The following is a 21,580-nucleotide window of genomic DNA, read 5'->3' on the forward strand; positions in this document are numbered from 1 at the left end:
TAACATTTATATTTAGCTGCTGTTAAGAATGGGTGCCTATCATCAAATCAAACCTCCCCCCCTCTCTCTCTTATTGTTATTATTATTATTTGGATTTGTGAAAAGTATAATTTGTATTTGTTTGTATTTATTTATTGGTCCTGTAAATTGTGTTTAGGTACATATTTTGCACAAATGATGTAGACAAGTCAGGCTGGAACAGTATATACAACATCATACACATTGTTATTTTGAAAAGATAAATAATTAAAAATTATTCAGTACCTGTTGAATATTGATCACAAAATTAATATAATGAAATAAAATGATAGACTGGTTAAGAATATTTGAGCAGTTACACTATACTTTTCTGGTACTCGAAAAACTCGGAAACAGAATAGAAACAGTGGTCAAGCAAGTACTCTTTCAATTTCACTTTAAACTTTTGTAAATTTTGCATCTGTTTCAGATAGGATGGCATGTGATTGTACAGCATTATGCCAGTATGATACACTCTTCTCTTACAAATGTTTGTACTTACTGTATTGACAAGCAAATAATGCTTCTGCCTAGTGTCATGAGGTTGGAAATCATGAAAGAAAAGCAGCACGTCATTCAGTACTATGATTGTGGGAAGCTTGACAACCTAACACATCAGACTTCTGCCATTTTGAACGCTACTGTTAGATCTGTACTTCACTCATAAAGTTTTAGAATTGGGCAGATAAAGCCTTCCGTCGCAACAGTATCCCATCTTACTAGTAAAATTACTAGTCATTATTGTTATTTATATATAAAAGATGCATGAGTATGTGTGTGTGTGTGTGTGTGTGTGTGTGTGTGTGTGTGTGTGTGTGTGTGTGTGTGTGTGTATCCTGTGTCATCACCTCTACAGACCTAATTTCCATAGCATTTGTAATTTTTGTGCTGAATTAACTCTTTGTTATATAGAATGTTCAGAAATTCCCATTATATACTTCTCGAACTTGTAGAGGGGAACAAGTAGATAATATTTTGAATTAGAACCCATGTCCAGGAACATACTGTTTCCATGCTACAACCATTTGAAAACATGTTGGTGACACAACCACTTTTACAAGAAATTGTTTAGGTATGACCCAGTACATCACTTGTTTTACAGTTCCACTCATTAGTAGCTAAAGAAACTGCTTGTATACTTGTTGGTGGGCCCTCTTCAATGTGGTCCAGTATGGCATCTTCCAATTTGGGTGTGCGGCATCTCCTTGGACCACCACAGTCATGCCTCTTGATGGTGAATGCATCCTTTCTCGAACTAGATGTGCAATTGTGGTGAAAAGGGTATGCAATGAAATCAGATATTGTGAAGAGTGATCTTGATAAAGGCGATGAGCAACTCTTCCATTACTGTCAGCTTTGCCATTCAGAAGGGTCGTGTCAATCTATTCTGCACATGTGTAGTCAACCATGTCACTCTAACACTCACAGACACACGAATGAGGCTCAAAATAGATCAGGGAGGTTAGTTAGATGTCAAAAGTCATCAACCAATCTGACATAACCACCACCCACCATGACTACTCTGTTGCATGCCTACCTAGCAAACATGTTTTTAAATAGCTATAGCATGGAAACGGTACATTTCAGAACATGAATTCCTACTCAAAATATTATGTACTCATTCCCCTCTACAAGTCCTGGGAGTATGCAATGGGAATTCTTGAACACCTTGTATTTGCTGTCATTATAAATTATAGGAAGAATTTTAATTCATAATTTACTATCCAATTAAGGCAGTTTGTATTAGTATGCATCTAGTGGAATAAGCATTACAGTCATGAATGGAAAGCAATGGTGGCAGAAACAAAGCCTTGGAAATAAATCTGGAAAGAAAGTGCCTTCACAATTGTCTAAATTGAGTTAGCAAAGTGAAAAACTCAAATCAGGATGATGGCTAAGGCCACTGATATGAGGAATTTATCACAGAAACACCTTACACTAAAAGAGTAAAATTTAACTACAACCAGTTAGATACACCATCTTTAGCCATTACTGAATATTTACCATTCTAAAATCACCAGGTGTTTTTAGCCACAGATAAATCATATATCCTGGTATGCACAACATTGATGACAAAGCTGTAATCCAACCAAGGAAGTGGCTCCACCATGGATATTCATAATCCAGATATTTAATTGGTGTCCATTGAACAAGGTTAAATATGAAAACACCCTGAAATAAAAATAGAGTGTCATAAACATAAAGCTGCAAGTATGAGATACTGAAGAAGTATGTTAAATTTTCTAACACAAATTGTAATAATTCTTTATTGACATGCAGGAAATGAACTATTAATAGAAGTTAAGTAGCCAATACTTTTAACAGATATTATATTACTGTAGCAGATGAATTAATAAGTCAAAATAAAACAAATGCAGTAAGTAAATTGTTAAACCACCCACATACAAATCATACTATGGTTTTCATACCTACAATAGATGCAGAAGTGTCAAACCTAATAAAACAACTTAAAATTAAACATTCATCTGGCTTGGATGGTGTCACATCACATCTCATAAAGGAATGCAGGGAATGTATATTAAAACCATTGACACACATGCTGAATGCTGCGATAGAAGAAGGTATATTTCCAGATACACTGAAAGTAAGTAAAGTGAAGCCAATATTTAAGAAAGGGAACAGGAATGAATTAGGAAATTACAGGCCAATATCATTGATCTCAACATTTCCTAAAATCTATGAAATGATAATAAAGAATAGAATTGTAAGTTTTATAACAAAGTACAGTATACTGCATTCATCACAACATGGTTTCAGAGAAGGGAAGTCAACAAAAACAGCATCAACAGATATAATTGACCACATTCTTAATTTACTTGACAGGCAACAAAAGACTTGTGGGGTTTTTATGGACCTATCTAAGGCATTTGATTGTGTGAACCACTCAAAATTAATGATGAAATTATATCAGTATGGAATTAGAGGAAAATGCTATGACATACTTAAATCATACATTACAAATAGGAAACAATGCACAGAAATCAGACATACTAGTGGGGGAAATATAACAAACTACAGATCAGAATTACAAACAGTTAAACACAGTGTGCCGCAAGGGTCTGTGCTTGGGCCAATACTATTTATACTCTATGTAAATGACTTCCCTAGCTATATAAATCAGAAACTTATAATGTATGCTGATGACACAACAATCATTTGCACAGCTGACACAAAGGAGGAGCTTGAGGAGGAAGCACTCCTGACTATTGAAAATGCAAATAAATATTTAACACAAAACAACCTGTTTATGAATCAGTCTAAATCAATGAATGTAGTATTTCAGACCAAGCATAGTGAAAATTATAATATAAATGTTAATATAAATGGAAAGACTATTAAAGAAGTAACCAGCACAAATTTTCTAAGAACTATAATAGACAAACATTCGTCATGGGGGGAGTACATAGATGCACTGTGTAAAAAGATAAACAAACAGATCTTCATCATGCATAAAACAGCTAAGACTGTGGATGATAAAGTCCTCAGATCAATGTATTATGGACGTGTCTTCCCACATTTGTCTTATTCAGTTCATATATGGGGAAATGCACAAGCTGGCTACCTAAAAAGAATATTCACAATTCAGAAAAGGGCAGTGAGATGCATTGCAAAAATACCACCAAGACAGACCTGTAGGCAAGCTTTTGTACACTATAATATTATGACAGTATATTCACTGTACATATACCAAAGCATAATAGTGGTAAGGTCAAGTGATAAATACCTCCTAAATAAAGATGTACACAAACATGGGACAAGAGGAAATGAAAATTACTACATGATAAACAGAAATCTAAAACTGTCTATGACTACCCCAGAAGAAGCAGGCAAAAGGTTTTTTTAATAAACTTCCCAAAATCATTAAAAAAGAAACAGATCTAAAATGTTTTAAAAATCATTTGAAACTATATCTCACAGAGAAATGTATATACAGTTTGAGTGAATACTAAGATGGTGTTGAAATATATCATTACTGAAATGTACCTTTATAAATTATCATTTCTGTATGTTGTTTAGATTTGTGTGTACATATAATGTGAAACATGTAAAACCTTTGTATGATTATGGACTATTTCTGTTTAATTATTTGTTTCATTTATATATAATGAAATCAAGTTTGAGGTTAATAGGCTATTCTATGACACACCTAATACTCTCAGCTGGATTTTCAGCTGGAGTCCATGGGCAAAGAATATATAAATAAATAAATAAATTTCTTTAGTAGCTGAACAACAATTATACTGGATCATATAATATTCACCCTACAGACTGAATTTTCACTTTGCAGTATACCAAATCAATTAATGTATCTGAACTTTTTCTCTTACGAAACAACCCTAAGAGAATCAAAGTGTCTATTAAAGTCTGGTTTTAAACTACATAAAACTTGTAGACTAGTTTTCTTTTTTTCTTCTTTATCCTTTATTTTCATGGGGTTGTCATGTTAATTATTGGATTTGGTAAGCTAGTGGTAGAGGGCGGATGGTTGCCCTTCTTATCACCATCCCCTTTTCCCTGGGAAGGAATTTTTGTACACTGTGTGTCTCTGTGTAGCATTATTCAGTATGAAAGTGTCCAAACTGATATCCATCTAGCCAGATGTGAGAAACCACCTAAAAGCCACATTGAGGCTGGCCATCATGGTGGCCTTGATCATTAAGCCACTGCGTAGAATTGACATGGAGTCAGTGAGCCTCCACAAATCCCAGAAGTGGCATCCTGATGCATGTAGCTATTGGGGGGGGGGGGGGGATAAAGCTTGTAAATACTTATTATTATAAATATCAGAGATAACTATGCAATTTAAATTTTATATCCAATTTTAACAATGTCAATAATAAAAGTCCCATCAGCTTTACGTATTTTGAGGTCTGTAATTTTCTCTTTTCCATTCTCTGATTTTTTGCAAGATTAGCAAGTATTTACATATTTGTTTTTGGGGATTGTTTACATTACTATACACTAAGATGTACGCATAAGAGTAATCCAGTGAATTCTGTTGCTTGGAAGTATAGTTTTTTTTTATCTATTGCAAGTAGTTTATTTGAACAAAGTGCAAAGGTATATCTTCTGATATTGTTGCACATGCACCAGAAAGGAAGCTCTGAATTGAACTGGAACTTATTTATTCAAAGAGTGATTCTGCAGGCCAACAAAATATATCACCAGAATTAAGGACTACTGAAAACAAAGACTGGATCACCTAATACTACAGTAAGTAATAATTCAGAAACTGTTTTTCCTACTGTCTCCAAAATGGCATTTAAATGCTAGTGGCTGTACTTAGAATAAATAAATAAATCAGAATTTACAGCCTAAGGAGAAGAAAGTGGCATCCACAAAACTGGTAGGCAGTTGTGCATCCAATTAGGGTGATTCTCAGTGCTGTTTGTTTTATTTTCTCTAATGATTCAAGTTTCTCTTCAGGACCTAGATTGTGGTAGGTGTTAATTTTGAAAGATGGTGAGATACTTGCCTGACAGCAGGCTTCGTAGACCTTAGCTGTTGAAATTTTCTGCAGCATAAACATGATGCAATATTCTAGTCCCCTACAGCAGACTACAGTTAACTGACTGAAATTCAACTATGGAAACATACCTTATGCATTAAGTCAGTGTGGATATGCTTATACTTTAACAGGTGGGACTACATTTGCAAACAATGGGATGTATTCTTCATAAAAATTGCTCATAGAGCATGATAGCCACAGTGATGTAGTACACATCATTCACTGGAACTGGTGAAAGTGTATTGAGGAATATAATCGGGATCTTCATGAATCTGTACAGGGTGTATATGACCCGGGACAACCGGGAGATCTGGGAAAAACCCAGAAATTTTTTCATCCGGCAGAAAACTGGGAAAAGCCCGGGAATTTTTTAGAATTCCGGGAATTTTTCATTGTTTTAGTATTTGGTTGCATTTTTTAAACTTTGACTAGTAAGAACCAATACTCTAAGAAAGAATATTACTGTATCTCACTAATGCAGAATAATATTGTAGCAATAAAACACGAACGAGAGAAAAAAACGAAAATAAAACCTAAGTTGCAAAGGAAATGCGCCATATACAGGAACAAAACACAGTGCTCATACAAGCGTCTGCGAACAGCAAAATGTGTCAAAGGCTTTAGGAAGACTGCAATGTTTCATAACAACAAATTGCCTCCGATGAGCACGACGTCACAACTGTTTACATTAGATTCTCCCATGTTTTTATGGAACAATCAGTATGCCGGGAAAGCTTTAGCGAGCTTATGCACATGTGCAGTTGAGTCGCGTATGAGTAGTACTTTCTCCCGCTTCTGGCTACAGAAGTGTGGCAGTTAGCTGTATAAGCAATAGCAGCAAGCAGCCAGATGCTATCCGGAAAAATTTTACTGGTGCACCTAAGCTGGCAGATTCACGTATGTGCAACAGATCCGGAACTAGGGGGCGGGGGCAAATCGGGGCATCTATCTGTCCCGGGCGGCGGCAGCTTCGTGATGGGGGGGGGGGAGCACCAAATTCATAATATTGAGGAAAAAGGCCTTGTTTCATAAAGCGCCTAGCATCCAGCGCACATTAGTCTATCGATTACTCAAATGATTTTGAATGCATCCCTGTTGGTTTTTGAACATTTTTGATCAAATTCTAAGTTGATTTCTGAATGAATCATGAGTTGATTTTTGAATGCATGCATAGTGTACCTGATGTCTCTGCGATTGGAATCTCCATCGCATTTATAAATAAACTTTCCTACAGACAAAAGGGGACGGGTCTATACGAGCTGAGCGTATAAAGCCGAAAGGGTGAATGCCAGTCGCTCTTTATGTGGTTGACTGGGTTTGCAAATGTTTAGCGTTGTTATGCTTACTAGCGAATTCCATAGATTTATACCACCAGAGTGGAAATAAACGACTAACAGGAATAACAGGCAACTAAGATTACGTATTGTCTTCTCCGGTACCCAAGAAAATAAAATTTTGACAGAAAAGTTTTGACCAGACCGGTACCCTACTAAGGGCTTGTTACACAGTCCCCGGCTAGCAGCCACTAAAGTTCTATTCTGGGAGTAGTGCGGAAAACGCGTTGTACGAACACTTAATAACGCTTAACCGGAGAACAAATGCGGGATAACTAAACAGGTGATTGTGGCAGGGTTAGTGAAGTTAACCAGAGAATAAATTTTGACACTGGCAGGAATAGTTAAGGATTAGTGACGACAAGATTGTTAGAATGAGGAAGGAGAAGAAATGGAGACTCTCACAAATTACGGAAGAATATGACGATTCTAAATTTGTATAAAAATTTCGTAATGCTACTTTTCGATTTCATGCTTCAGAAGCTAGAGAGTATGAATGAAATGTGAAACTATTTCTTAACATAAAACCTTTTGCTTGTAGTAGGCCTAATATGCGTTTGATATTGGTACTTGGTGAATTATATTCTGTCGTGTTATAAAAATGACCATTTGTGCCAAAACAGTCTCGTTTATTTGGTGTGTGTAACAATTGCTACAATATTAAGCAGGCCTATTTCGTTTTATCTAGCAGATTATTTGGGTACTATTTGTATTAACAGCTTTTCTGCATTTTTTCATGTAGCAAAACATTGACAAACTTTGATGGCGTAATACATTCCTTCCCAGAAAGGAAAGTACGCCATATAAAGCTGTGACAAGATTAGAGAGAGAGAGAAAAAAAAGCTAGGACTTAAGGATGGAAGAAATGTGTACTGTCTTGCTTGTCTCTTGTCTTTACTCGTTTTATGTATCCTATATTTAATTTTATGTCACACGGAACAGCAAGTTATCAGCTAAAAGGCAGTAAAGACTGAAAATTTTCTGAAGAGTTCTTGTCCTCCCGGTTACAAATAATCCCATACACTACTAATTGCGAGATTTTTTTAAGAGGGGCAGGATGTCAAACCAGCTGACTGGGAGCGGGAGACGCACCACAAAACATTTTAATTTCCACTGGGCTGAATATAGTTTTATGGCACCCATTACAAAATATTACACCTTTAAATTCCACAGAGCAAAATACACAGACGTGCGATGGAATAATTCTGTGAAGAGGCTTAGCACTGCACTTCAGCACACTTAAGACCAAATAACATGTCTTACATTCCCTCGATCATATATGTTTTATGTATCAGACTCTTCAGAAAGATGTGAGCTACAATATAAAGATATTTTTGAAAACCCTATTTTTTAAATTTTTGGCGTCCTACCTCAAACGCTCAAGGGAGGGGGAGCGCCACTATCTAATAATGCCGCGGTTCGGAAATATTGTAGATCCGGACCTGATGCACAGAGCAGTCTGAGTTGTAGTGGGGAGGTGGTAGTCTCCACGTGACCCGTGTTTACGTTAAATGATTTTGTTGCTTCCTCTTCGTTTATTGCTCTTACGTCAAACGAAAACAAAACGTATTTTTGTGGTCGGAAGCTATCAAGTGAATTAAAATACATTCACATAATTATGGAAGGCTAAAGTTCACATAATTACAGAAGGCTCAAATAAGTTATTAGTTTCAGATTTTATTTTGTTTCTACCTTTCTGACAGTCAAGAGTTAATCGCCTTGCAGAACAATGAAGTTATCTCTGTTTGTTAAAAAAATTGACTTTTATTAATCTTTTCTGCTGAGGCAGTCAATTTATTTGAAACGAAGTGTTTAATTTCACACTACTGCATAGTTTCAACTGTTCACTACATTTAAAGTTCAAGTTTTCATTGTCTAGCACGTATGGCATTATGCCATAATAAAGAACCAAACGTGAGATAATACGGTACTGGTACTCTAAGAAAATTTACATCTGAATCTGGACATACGAATGTGCATTTTAGTAGGGTTCACAAAATTCCCATGCTCTTAGAGTATCCCCTAACGTCTTGTTTCGTTTATGACATAATGTAAGATCTTTTAATGTTTTACACGTACGAACATATGGGCTCCCTGCATCATCGTAGCTGTGCAAGCGCGGCGACGCTTCTCATCTGGCGCAACTGCTGAAATGAATCTATTTCTAACAGGTCGCGGGAAAATATTCTGAATGGTTGTTTGAAAAGCGTTACCTTCAAGTAAAGTTAATTTCCTTTTACACAAGATGAACTCTGTCCGCCAATGTCCGATGAATTTATTAAATTACAGAGCGTTTGACTCTCATTCAAAATTCAAATCTTTGAGAATGACCATTTAGAATATTTTTGAGCCCAGAAGATCAGACATTTATGTCGTTGTTGAAAATTTTACTGTTAAAAGTATAACACGCGCAAAAAATATCAACATTATGTGTGAAAGCTTAGCTTCTCTTGCAGCTTATTAATCTTAGAGGCCGATATTATAGGCTACGTGAAAGCTTTTCTTTTCTTTTAGCAACACTATGTATATTAATTTAAACCATTACTTTTCCCTATTTGTGTGTTCGCGCTACGTAACAGTGATGTTGCTATTGGCTGACCATATCACGTGTCCTATGCTCTGAATATCCGCTGTCATCGGCTGGTGAGATCGCTTGACATGAGCTATGACTGGCTTACAAAAACGCACCGCAATCTCGATCTCAATCCTTCGGAAAGTAACATGCGGTATTTGGTGAAATTCGAATTTATACTTTCGAAATACGAAATATGCAGTGTGCATGTTGCTGCACATCAGAAGTGCCGGGAAATTCTATGCCGGTGTAAAAAAACCACAACCATTGAAAGGATTAATAAGTTTTACAGTTCTGAGGAAAAGTATACTGTTACTTAACACAGAAAAAGTTTATTTTCATCTGAGAGGAAGTGTATTTTTAACTGGGAAATCGGGGAAAAATCCGGGAATTTTTATTGGTCAAGTCTGCTTACATAGAACTAACACTAAGGGAAACAAGACTTGAAACCACATTGAGCAGGACAAAATTGCAATCTAAGGGGGCAACAATATTTTCATCTGTGAGTATTGTGAATCAGTGGAATTGTTTTCCTTAAAAACACAACACAAATTTCATTTCACATGTATTTCCACAGATGTGTAAGCATTATCAATGCAATAAAGTTCAAAGGAAACAAACTGAATGAACTACTCCATAACATCACCATGGAGACCAGGGGTTTCTTTTATCAAAGGATTCACCAAGCAACATTCACTGATCTCTGAAAGGTTATTGGTATGGTTCAGACTCATCCTGCACAGTGTTCATGTTGTGCAGAGGTATGGTCATAAAGTTTGAAAAATGTGTTTTATTGGAGAGCAAGCATTTCAAAATTATTTCTATGTGGTTCAAGAGTCAAATAGATTCAAATTAATAATGAATAATATTTAACAGCAGTGAAAGACATGAAACCAAGAAGTTGGATATTTATTTTGAACTATGTGTTACTGTTTAGCAGGAAGTAACAAATCAGTATTCAGTGCACTTTGTCTTATCTCTGCTCCAGTTTCTGTCTGCTAATGGAATTTCTTCCACTAGCCTCTTTATTACTTTTACACAAACAAAACAAACAAGCAACAACCGTGAAGCATTTGGTAGTAAATATCATTTAGACATTGAAAATATGTTAAATTCTTATTATTATTTCTGTCTGAAAACAAAATATGCCAAATTTATAAGAAGATGACAAGCAAAACAAAAAATATGGAACTGAAGGAAAATTCTTACCACACATATAAATGGAGTAGCTATAGTCCAACAGAACTTCCACCACATGAATGGGTAGTAACCAATCATATCCTTTATTCCATCATAAAAGCGATTCACTCCAAATGCCCAGGAAATTGCAATGCATTCAAAGAATATCAGGAACAATAAACAGAATCCACTAACTGCATATGAATCCAATATTTGAAATACATACATTCCTCCCTAGAGCAACAAAAGAATCAATATACATCAATCAATTTTGTGTATGGCTCATAATTCAATGATTTCACTAAATTATTTTTTTGTTAACACACAAAGGAGCACACAGTCCTCAACAATGGGAACTGTGGCTACCATCACAGCATACAAATAGAAATGTGTCCTGATCTTTCAAACTATACATTCATGTGTAATGAGAAATAGGAGGCTGTTTTTCTGGAGAGTGTCCTGGGCATCAAAACTGCTTAAGAAAAACAGGGCTTTTTAAAACTTTTTTGAATAGATGAACAATCTTGGTAGCGAAACAGCCAAGACTGTTTATCTCTTCAAACCATTTGTCACTGGTTGCTATATCATCCCACCATGAACTGGAAAAAGCTTTTTAAAACACATTGAAACCATATGATTCCTATTGTTTCATCTTCCTATTCTTTTTCTAGTGAATGACTGTTTCTTCAAACTTTTATTCAGAATAGGAAAATATATATTGTAATCAGAGCTCTCATAAGCTAAATTTGTAATCTATACACATCTAGATAATAAGATTCATTTGTGGGCAATATCTGTTGCATTAAAACTCAAACAAACAAGCACATATTAGTGACCATCAGCATAAATGACAGCAGTTACACATAGTTTGTGCTGGAGGGAACAGGTGAAAACACAGAAAAGAAAATCAGAGTTTAACATACCACTGCTGATGAGGCCATTAGTGATGGACCACAAGATTGGACAGGAGAAGGATGGGGAAGAAATCAGCCGTGATCTTTTTCAGAGAAACCATCCTTGCAATTGTCTTAATTGATTTAGTGAAACCTTGGAAAATCTAAATGTGGATGACTGGACAGGGATTCAAGCCACAAGTGTAAGTCCACATTGCTAAGCATTGTGCCCCCGTGCTTGGTGGAATGGAACACATTTGGCTCTGATTACGGATGAACAAAACTCATAAAATGTTCCAAAATTTCTACATTATACAGCTGTGGCCCTATTTCAGGCATTTTATTATTTTTAGAAGAAACAGAGGAAGAAAAGAAATGTTAGAAACCAAAATATATAGGGTGTGGGAAAGAACACACTCCCATATGTGGAACTGCTGCAGATGTGCAGGCTACAGAAGAGCAGCTGCATATGTTTTGCTTTTCCCATTATAAATGATAGAGAATGGATAAATATGGAAGTTAAATATATCACTGTATGTATATTACATTTATCATACTTCACTCAGTACTGTCTTAACCCTACAGAGTGCACATCTAGATGATGGACTGCGAAGTGTTCATCAGCAGCTCCTGACTGTTGAAGGGTAGGAAGGAAGTTAGAGACCTCCCATGGACAAAAATAGGTGGAGAGAAGACTCAATTAAGAAACCCAGCTAAGACAGGCTTAGAAAGCAAGAGTGGAGAAAATAATATGTGCTTTCAAACATGTAACAAGCCTTGCAAAGAATGAAAATAATGGAAGATTACCCAGTTATTGCCAAGTTCTAAGATTTGGTACATTTGACATACAGACACTGACAGGAGTCTGGATATTCTAGAAATGTCAAGAGCCAGGTGGAAGAATAAAGGAAGTAGGGAACTGAGGAGTGGACATAGACTGTATTGGAGTGGGAATAAAGAAGAAGTAAGACATGGAATGAAACTAGTTATGACAGGGGGGGTTGAAAGAGGAGGTGAAATGAATGTTTGCCAAGGTGATGAAGGTCAGAGTGAAAGTGAATGGAAAAGATATGGAAATTCTGCAAGTACATGCAACACAAGTTGAATAGTCTGCTGAAGAGAAGGAGGACTTTGAACAGAAAACACAGGGACAATTAGCCAGTCAGAAGATCATGATATTGGAAGTCCTAAGTGCACACATGAGCAAGGGAAGAGAAGGATATGAGGAAGAATTGAAAATGGAGGTATGGGGATGGAGAAACAAGGAAGGATGAAAATTGTTAGACTTTTGTAAAAGGAATGGACTAGCTGCAGGCAAAACCTGGCTTAAGAAGAAGGAAAGTCATGAGGTAATGTAGTACAGCCAGGGTTTGTTGGGAAAATCTGTGGTAGATTACATAATGCATGAGTAGGACATGAAGGTAATAGACACACATGCTAAAGTAATACCTTCTAAAGCCATATATAAGTAATCACTGTGTTTTATTAGTTACAGTTTGAGAGATTAAAGAGAAAAAGGGGACAAAAAAGATAAGAAAGGATAGGAGTGTGAAGGTTGAAAGTAGAAAAATACAAAGAAGAATTTCAGAAAATAGTATGAGCAATGTACCAAGGAATGAAAAGCCATCAGTAGAGGAGGAATGGGGAAGGTTCAAAATAACAATGGCAGAAGCAGCAGAGAAAGAGAGTGGGAGAACCAGTGATAAGAAAAGGTGGAATGAAACTCCCTGGTGGAATGGTACAGTAAGGGAGGAAATTGAAAAAAAAAATGTATTTTGTGTATGGTTTCAGGAGAGAACAGAGAAAGCATGAAAGGAATACACTGATAAGAAGAAAGTAGCTAAGAGAGAGGTAGCAGAAAATTGATAGAAGAATGGTGTAATGGGACAAATCACATAGATTAATGGAATATTACAGCACCACATATTAGTAAACAACCCAATACCAAATGTCTCACATCTCTGCGTATTTTACTTATGAATATTGCTACAAACTGTATGGTGGAATTCTATGTTAATGACACCTTGAAAGGTTTGTGAGCAAACAAAATAACAGAGTAGGGTTTCAAAACTAGTTTCTCAAAAATACTGTAAACAAACAGCATATTTTCGTATTTTGATGAAACTTCTGCATTTCATTAAAAACAAAATGATAAATATCATACCAAGCGCTATATTTGGAACTTAAGAAAATGTCTGCTACAAAACCCAAATAGTAATTAAGAAGAAAATCAGTATTATATGTTTTGCATTATTGGATCTGACATAAAATACTGTTTTGTGCAGAAAACCAGAAAATCCAAGATAATAATTATTATATATTAATTTAGTAATTTAGTCCATGTAGAACCACAGTAATAGGAACTTATGTAACTGACCTCTTAATTACAAGCTTATGAAATTTATTGTAAATAGATATCATATTTTCATATTTCACCAAAATCTGTTCACTGCATAAAAAACCAGTTTAATGAGTATATCACTGCCTGGAAGTCATGGAAATGTTATCCACAAAAGCCAATTTGTTATTAAGGAGAAAATCAAAATTTTGTATTTTGCATTACTTGATCAGATGTAAGAGATTATTTTACACAGTAAATTATGAAATTTACAATTACAACCACTACATATCAATTTGACAATTTATTTCATGTAAAACTACTGTGCAAGAACTTTTTTGATTAACTTTTTTAGTTGTAAGTAATGTATTTTGCAGTTCCAATAATTATTGTTTTGTTTACTTCATTCTTAAAAAAGAAATATATACACAAGCTGCAGAGACAGGAGGGGAGAGGTTTTAGTTGTTGTGGTTGAGGGTTTTGTTATTGCTTATGTGTGTGTATGTGTGTGTGTGTGTGTGTGTGTGTGAATTCCTAAGGGACCAAACTGCTGAGGTCATCGGTCCCTAGACTTAGACACTACTTAAACTAGGTTATGCTAAGAACAACACACATACCCATGCTTGAGGGGGGACTCAAACCTTTCAGTGGGAGGAGCTGTGCAATCTGTGGCATGGTGCCTCAAACAGCGTGGCCACTGTGCGTGGCTATTGCTTATGATGAAGTGGAGGAAATTCGTAATAAAGACCAAGAAGTTGTAAATTGGTGTTAATTTTTAGGAAACTCTGATCCCATAAATTATGATTACTCAGGCCACCCAGACAGATTTACATCCTGTCTTCTACATGGAGGACTACCAAATATGAGATGAGTATTCCAGTCTCCCAAAATTACTTGTAGCAAGAAATACTTCTTTGAAAGTTTGTCCCTGGTCATATTTAAAGTATAAACTTCCATGCTCGATTGGCAGACAATATGATACTGGCCAAAATGATGGAAGATGAAAGTGAATGGAGTAAGAAGGTGGCACAGTTATGGCGAAGAAGAGAGGCATGATGGGTAATGCCAGGATGATCAATAAAGAAGGAAAGGAAATTGAGAATGTACAGGAAATCTAGGAAATGTTAAAAGAATATTTTGAAGAGTTACTAAACCCAATCAGGAATTTGGATGAGGAAAGGGCACGTAGAGATAAATCTAACCTGGACAGAAGTAGAGGAAGTCATAAAGATCAAGAAAGAAGGAAAATCATCTGAACTCCATGAAGTAAATGTGGAGGTGGTGCGAGCAACTGGCATTGTCAAAGTGCAGTGGTTCTATGGGGTCATGAGAATAGTACGGAAAGGATAAAAGGATACATGAAAACTGGAAAAAGGGACTCATATGATATATCTAATTGTTAGTGTAAGGCATCTTCAAGAGAGACACTATGATCATTGTGAGGTGGTGTTCCAGGACACTCATAAAAGTGCAAATTCTAGAGACCTGGAAAACAGCAAGAGCTTGCAGATGATGATAAAAGATGCTTTAGTTCCAGAGTTATAGACTGACATGCATGAAGAATACTCCAGTCAAGGTCCTTGCAGGTGTACAGAGAACATTATGAGTTGCAGTGGTTTGGCTTCATAACATGCATACCCACTGATAATGAGATTATTGTGGTTATACACATAGTGTCTTGCACTTCTAGGAAGTACAACAGTCTCAACATTTTCATAGATGTTCACATCTAAGTGTAATCTCAGTCCTTAATTTGAGAGCTATTCATCAAACTATATTATTAATTTTAAAAGTGATCTGTTTTGTGTCCCTTGTTCTTAAATTTTTAAGTTTCTTCATCATACTAAAGGCATTTGTGTTAATCTGTAAGAATGGGATGAAGTGCACTCTTATCAAGTGATTCTGCAATCAGTACTGTGGCATACATATAAGAGCCTCTCTAAAGAAGAAATTCAGTTAAGTCAGAATAAGTCTGCTAATGTGACATCAGAATTGGTATTATGTATTTTAAATGTATATAAGTTACAAGGAGGAAATGGATTTTTAAATTAAGTCCAATGAGAACTACCTCACACATACAGAGAAGCAATAATGCAACTCCTGTGACCTAATAATAGCTGTTCACTTGCAGTGCATAGATGAGTGTTACAAATCTCGGAATAAGGGTACAATATAGGCACAAATGTCATAAAATAAGTTTCTAAGATATGTTTTGTAAAACTGATACAGCTGTAAAATGATTGTGATAAATCTTGATTATTGAAATGTGGTGTTCAAATAAAAGAAAATGGAAAACAATATGTGTGTTACAGAAGCATGCAGGTAGGTATTATCCCCATGTGTAAATAAAATATCTCATTTAGCATGAACCTAAAAGCATTTTATGATTTAAAATAAAAGAAACATTATATTGAAATCCAATGAAACATTCAGTTATTAAATAAAACAGGAATCAAACCAACTACATCAAATAAATAGTTAATTAATAATTACTATTTACCTGTGAAATGCAGGACAGTCCAACTAAATATGATAGGAAGCATACAATAGCAATAAATATCTCTTTTCTTCTGCGCAGCAACTGTGGCCACTCATCAACCATTGCTGTTACAAATCCTTCCATTGTACAGAACTGTTAGAATAGAAAGTGATCCAAGTGATCAGAATAAAAAGTGAGAACATAAGAAATAATAATGTTCAATTGCTTAGCAGTGATTTTAAATCTAGCATTCCAGTTCAATTTAAATAAGAAACATTTAGATTAATTTTCGTGTTCCTAAACGTAATTTCAACCACTGAGGTGTAAAACTGTACTAGAACTGTTATTAACAAACTATATTCACATAATAACGTGGTACAGTGGTAAGACCTCACTTTCTCATTTACATTTCATTACATCTAAGATAATAAAAACATTTTATCATCAAAGAGATAATATGAAGTAACACATAAGAATTTTGAAAACTTGCTTAATACCCACAGCTGCTAATTTGTGGTGGGATATTAGTGTACTTCAGTTAGATATTGTTAAGTGTGTTACTCTGAGAAGTAGTTCAGCAACCGTAATTGTGAAAATTTTTGTAACACTTGCACTGTTGCAACTTTCCTGCAAAGGATGATGCCTTCTTTTTATAGACTGGATGTGTGGTAGATGACACCTTACATCCTACATAACAATGTGACCCTAACATGTCAACATATCCAGTCAGTGCTGCAGGATAGGTATCAGAGGCTCTCCAACTTCGCCATACAATAACAGAAGGTAATTTAAATCACTTAGTCCTCTTGTGTGAACAGTATCATGACCAACACATCTACTTGTACAACACACTAATTAAGTTTGCACATAAATTTCCCATTAGTCTCACAACTATTCTCATGCAAAAAATACTACTTGCTGAATCACACAGAATTTTTAAGAGATGTAATTGAGTGTTTACTCAGACGGTTTGCTTCTGTACCATCCCATTGACTGTCTGCTAGGTTATAGTGCCATATCTATCTATTGTTTAATGTTGACTTGGAAGCCACCGCCAAAATAATTATGTAAGAATTTCATTTCAGAACAAATTAGTGTACTTGTATTGTTCTTTACTTTTTTCCCTCTAATATCTAAAACAATTACATTTGTTGCCAGGTACCATGGTGTGTTGTTATGATCTGTTATCAGATAATATGTGCCCTGTATGGGCTTAAATTTGTTTAATTATTAAATGCACCACCTGTCTGTCAATTGATACTTGCTGAGACACCTCATATCATGAAAACATTTTTACTAATATAAATATTGAATCTCACTTTCCTTTGGTTTTTATCTGTTTTGTAACACATTCTTTCTATGTGGAAATTAATTACTCTTATTTTATGGGTGTCTTCGTTTGTGTTATAGCTACGAAGAATTAATAAGTATTGTTGGTGATTCTACCATAGTTTGACAAAAAGAAAATATAGATCTCAAGCATAAAGTGAAATGACAAACTCTTCCAATTATTCATATTTTTTACAAATCCTGACATTGATGAAGTATTGCAAACTACACAGGACTTTTTCTGCAGTTTTCAATGTAATTTAAAAAAAAAAAATAGTTTGAAGTACTGAACATGCAATGTTGTGTGATATAATCAATACAATGGACCTTTATTTGGGAAGATTAAGATTTAAATTCTCATCTGGTGACCTTTATTTAGGTTTCCTGTACTTTCCACAATTCATGATGGTCCTTCAACAAGGTGATCTCTGATTTCCTCTGCCATAATTGTCTAGCTGCTCTATCATTACATATTTTGGTATTGGTTGGGCATTAAATTTGAGGGTTTTTTCTATTGTTCTTTAGATTACAGCACATCAAATGAAGATTTACTTTTGTAGAGTCAGTATTATGGCATAAACTTTATCAGGCTTGTCAGATTTTCTTCCTTCCTTAATTTTTCCTTTCCCCATATTTTAATATCAGTTTCCATTGTCCCAAAATGTATTTATTAATTCAAAAGTATCACTGTGATTTTAATGTGAAAAAATCAAGTGTGTGTAATATTCACTCCTGAAAATAATTGTTTGCCCTGTTAAGATGTCCTGATACGTACTGGAACGAATGTTGCACCTCAAACAGTGTTGTCTATAACCATATGTTATTGGTACAAATAGAGTAAAAAGACCTGATTGGCTAATTTAGATATGTCATTTGTACATACACTCCTGGAAATGGAAAAAAGAACACATTGACACCGGTGTGTCAGACCCACCATACTTGCTCTGGACACTGCGAGAGGGCTGTACAAGCAATGATCACACGCACGGCACAGCGGACGCACCAGGAACCACGGTGTTGGCCGTCGAATGGCGCTAGCTGCGCAGCATTTGTGCATCGCAGCCGTCAGTGTCAGCCAGTTTGCCGTGGCATACGGAGCTCCATCGCAGTCTTTAACACTGGTAGCATGCCGCGACAGCGTGGACGTGAACCGTATGTGCAGTTGACGGACTTTGAGCGAGGGCATATAGTGGGCATGCGGGAGGCCGGGTGGACGTACCGCCGAATTGCTCAACACGTGGGGCGTGAGGTCTCCACAGTGCATCGATGTTGTCGCCAGTGGTCGGCGGAAGGTGCACGTGCCTGTCGACCTGGGACCGGACCGCAGCGACGCACGGATGCACGCGAAGACCGTAGGATCCTACGCAGTGCCGTAGGGGACCGCACCGCCACTTCCCAGCAAATTAGGGACACTGTTGCTCCTGGGGTATCGGCGAGGACCATTCGCAACCGTCTCCATGAAGCTGGGCTACGGTCCCGCACACCGTTAGGCCGTCTTCCGCTCACGCCCCAACATTGTGCAGCCCGCCTCCAGTGGTGTCGCGACAGGCGTGAATGGAGGGACGAATGGAGATGTGTCGTCTTCAGCGATGAGAGTCGCTTCTGCCTTGGTGCCAATGATGGTCGTATGTGTGTTTGGCGCTGTGCAGGTGAGCGCCACAATCAGGACTGCATACGACCGAGGCACACAGGGCCAACACCCGGCATCATGGTGTAGGGAGCGATCTCCTACACTGGCCGTACACCACTGGTGATCGTCGAGGGGACACTGAATAGTGCACGGTACATCCAAACCGTCATCGAACCCATCGTTCTACCATTCCTAGACCGGCAAGGGAACTTGCTGTTCCAACAGGACAATGCACGTCTGCATGTATCCCGTGCCACCCAACGTGCTCTAGAAGGTGTAAGTCAACTACCCTGGCCAGCAAGATCTCCGGATCTGTCCCCCATTGAGCATGTTTGGGACTGGATGAAGCGTCGTCTCACGCGGTCTGCACGTCCAGCACGAACGCTGGTCCAACTGAGGCGCCAGGTGGAAATGGCATGGCAAGCCATTCCACAGGACTACATCCAGCATCTCTACGATCGTCTCCATGGGAGAATAGCAGCCTGCATTGCTGCGAAAGGTGGATATACACTGTACTAGTGCCGACATTGTGCATGCTCTGTTGCCTGTGTCTATGTGCCTGTGGTTCTGTCAGTGTGATCATGTGATGTATCTGACCCCAGGAATGTGTCAATAAAGTTTCCCCTTCCTGGGACAATGAATTCACGGTGTTCTTATTTCAATTTCCAGGAGTGTAGATTAGATTAGATTAGTACCTGTTCCATAGATCATGAGTATGACACTTTGTAATGATGTGGAATGTGTTAATGTGAATGTACTTGGAATGATAAAGGCTGGCTATTAGTAACCATTTTACTGTGAAGAGAATATGGTGTAGTTTCTGAGCAATATGATTTATCAGAATATGTTGTGTATTGAGCCACTGATAGTACAAAAGGTAATCATTTACAGCATGAGATAGCAAATGCCACTGGACTGTTGTAGAGAGTCCATCTCATAACCACAGACTCGTTTCACACAATCAGGAGTATTCAACGAACACTAAGGAAACATTAACTATGAACATATACAGCAACAGAGATTGTTATCTGTTGTTCAAGGCATACTGGTATATGCAAAAAAGCTGAATTGTAAGCAGTAACAGCATGTAAAATATTATCAAAAATTGTCCAAAATTATCATAATAAAATTGGTACCTTGTATGGAGGCTCATGGTGTATGTCCTATTAACAGTATAACAGACTCAGAATCAGAATTTTTACTGTCCCATAACATAAAAAGTTAAATCACAAGATTTAAAGTACAGAGGACTCGTCAACACTGCAATTACAATTTATGTGTATTACAGAAACAACAATTATTTATTTATAATTTACAGAGACTGTGAGTAACCAAACAACAGTATTACTGTAAAAATAGAGAATAATTATTACAGTCATTTATCAGACATAAAACTTCTAAGCTTAATTAACAAAACATTTCAACCACTTGCTTTCTTGCTCAGATTGTCATATTATCATTAAGAAATTCTTCTAAGGAATAATAAAATTTCTGAACTAACAATTGTTGTAGTTTTTGCTCTAGTTGTCCCATCTCCATGCTGAGGATTTGCTTCTCTTTTGGCATGTTGTAAATTTTCATGCTCATGTGTTCTGGGGTTTGTGCAAAAAGCTTTAATCTATGAGTGGAAAGCATGAAATTCTCCTTCTTCCTAGTACTGTACTGATGTTTAAAGTTATTGTCTGTGAATAATTTGGGGTTACTGTATACAAAAATAATCAGTTCATAAATGTACAGACATGGAGCACTTAATATTTTCAAATTTCTTAACAGTGAAAGACAGGATACTTTTGGTTTTGCATTAGACATATTTCTAACAACTGATTTTTGTAATTTTAAGATTCTAGTCATTTTGCATGTGCCTCTCCAAAGAATAATCCCATACATTATAACTGATTCAAAGTAGCCACGGTAAACTGTTTTTCTCATCTCCACACTAGTTGAATATGACAGAATCTTCATTGCAAATGTCAGGCTATTTAATTTACTTGCTAAATACTTTATGTTGAAGACCATGATAGATTTTGGTCCAAATGCATGCCTAAAAGTTTAACACAGTCCACTTCTTTCAGTTCTTGTTTTCTACGACTAATGTGGAAATCCTTTACCTCAGAGTTTTTAGTTTTAAACTGAGCAAATGTGTTTTCCCAGTATTTAATTTCAGCCCATTTAATTGGAATCAGTTTTCCAAACTGTCTAATAGTTTTGTGACAGTTGAAGAAATTTGTTCGAGGTCATTGCTTTCAACAAGAGCAGAAGTATCATCAGCGAATAAAAC

At 36.5% G+C, this 21,580-nt stretch overlaps 1 protein-coding gene across 2 annotated transcripts in view; it reads right to left on the reverse strand.

The window, feature by feature from the left end:
• The window catches only part of LOC126184570 (sodium- and chloride-dependent GABA transporter 1), a 382,301-nt gene that overhangs the window by 2,937 nt on the left and 357,784 nt on the right, over window positions 1-21,580 (reverse strand). For both annotated transcript variants that reach the window (XM_049926999.1, XM_049926998.1), the window contains exons 10-12: window positions 16,365-16,496; window positions 10,664-10,867; window positions 2,023-2,190 (exon numbers count right to left, since the gene is read on the reverse strand). In XM_049926999.1, the coding sequence (XP_049782956.1) occupies window positions 2,023-2,190; window positions 10,664-10,867; window positions 16,365-16,496 (504 nt within the window). The remainder of the gene's footprint in view (window positions 1-2,022; window positions 2,191-10,663; window positions 10,868-16,364; window positions 16,497-21,580) is intronic.

Source organism: Schistocerca cancellata, chromosome 4 (genome assembly GCF_023864275.1).
Source record: "Schistocerca cancellata isolate TAMUIC-IGC-003103 chromosome 4, iqSchCanc2.1, whole genome shotgun sequence".
Taxonomy (NCBI): domain Eukaryota; kingdom Metazoa; phylum Arthropoda; class Insecta; order Orthoptera; family Acrididae; genus Schistocerca; species Schistocerca cancellata.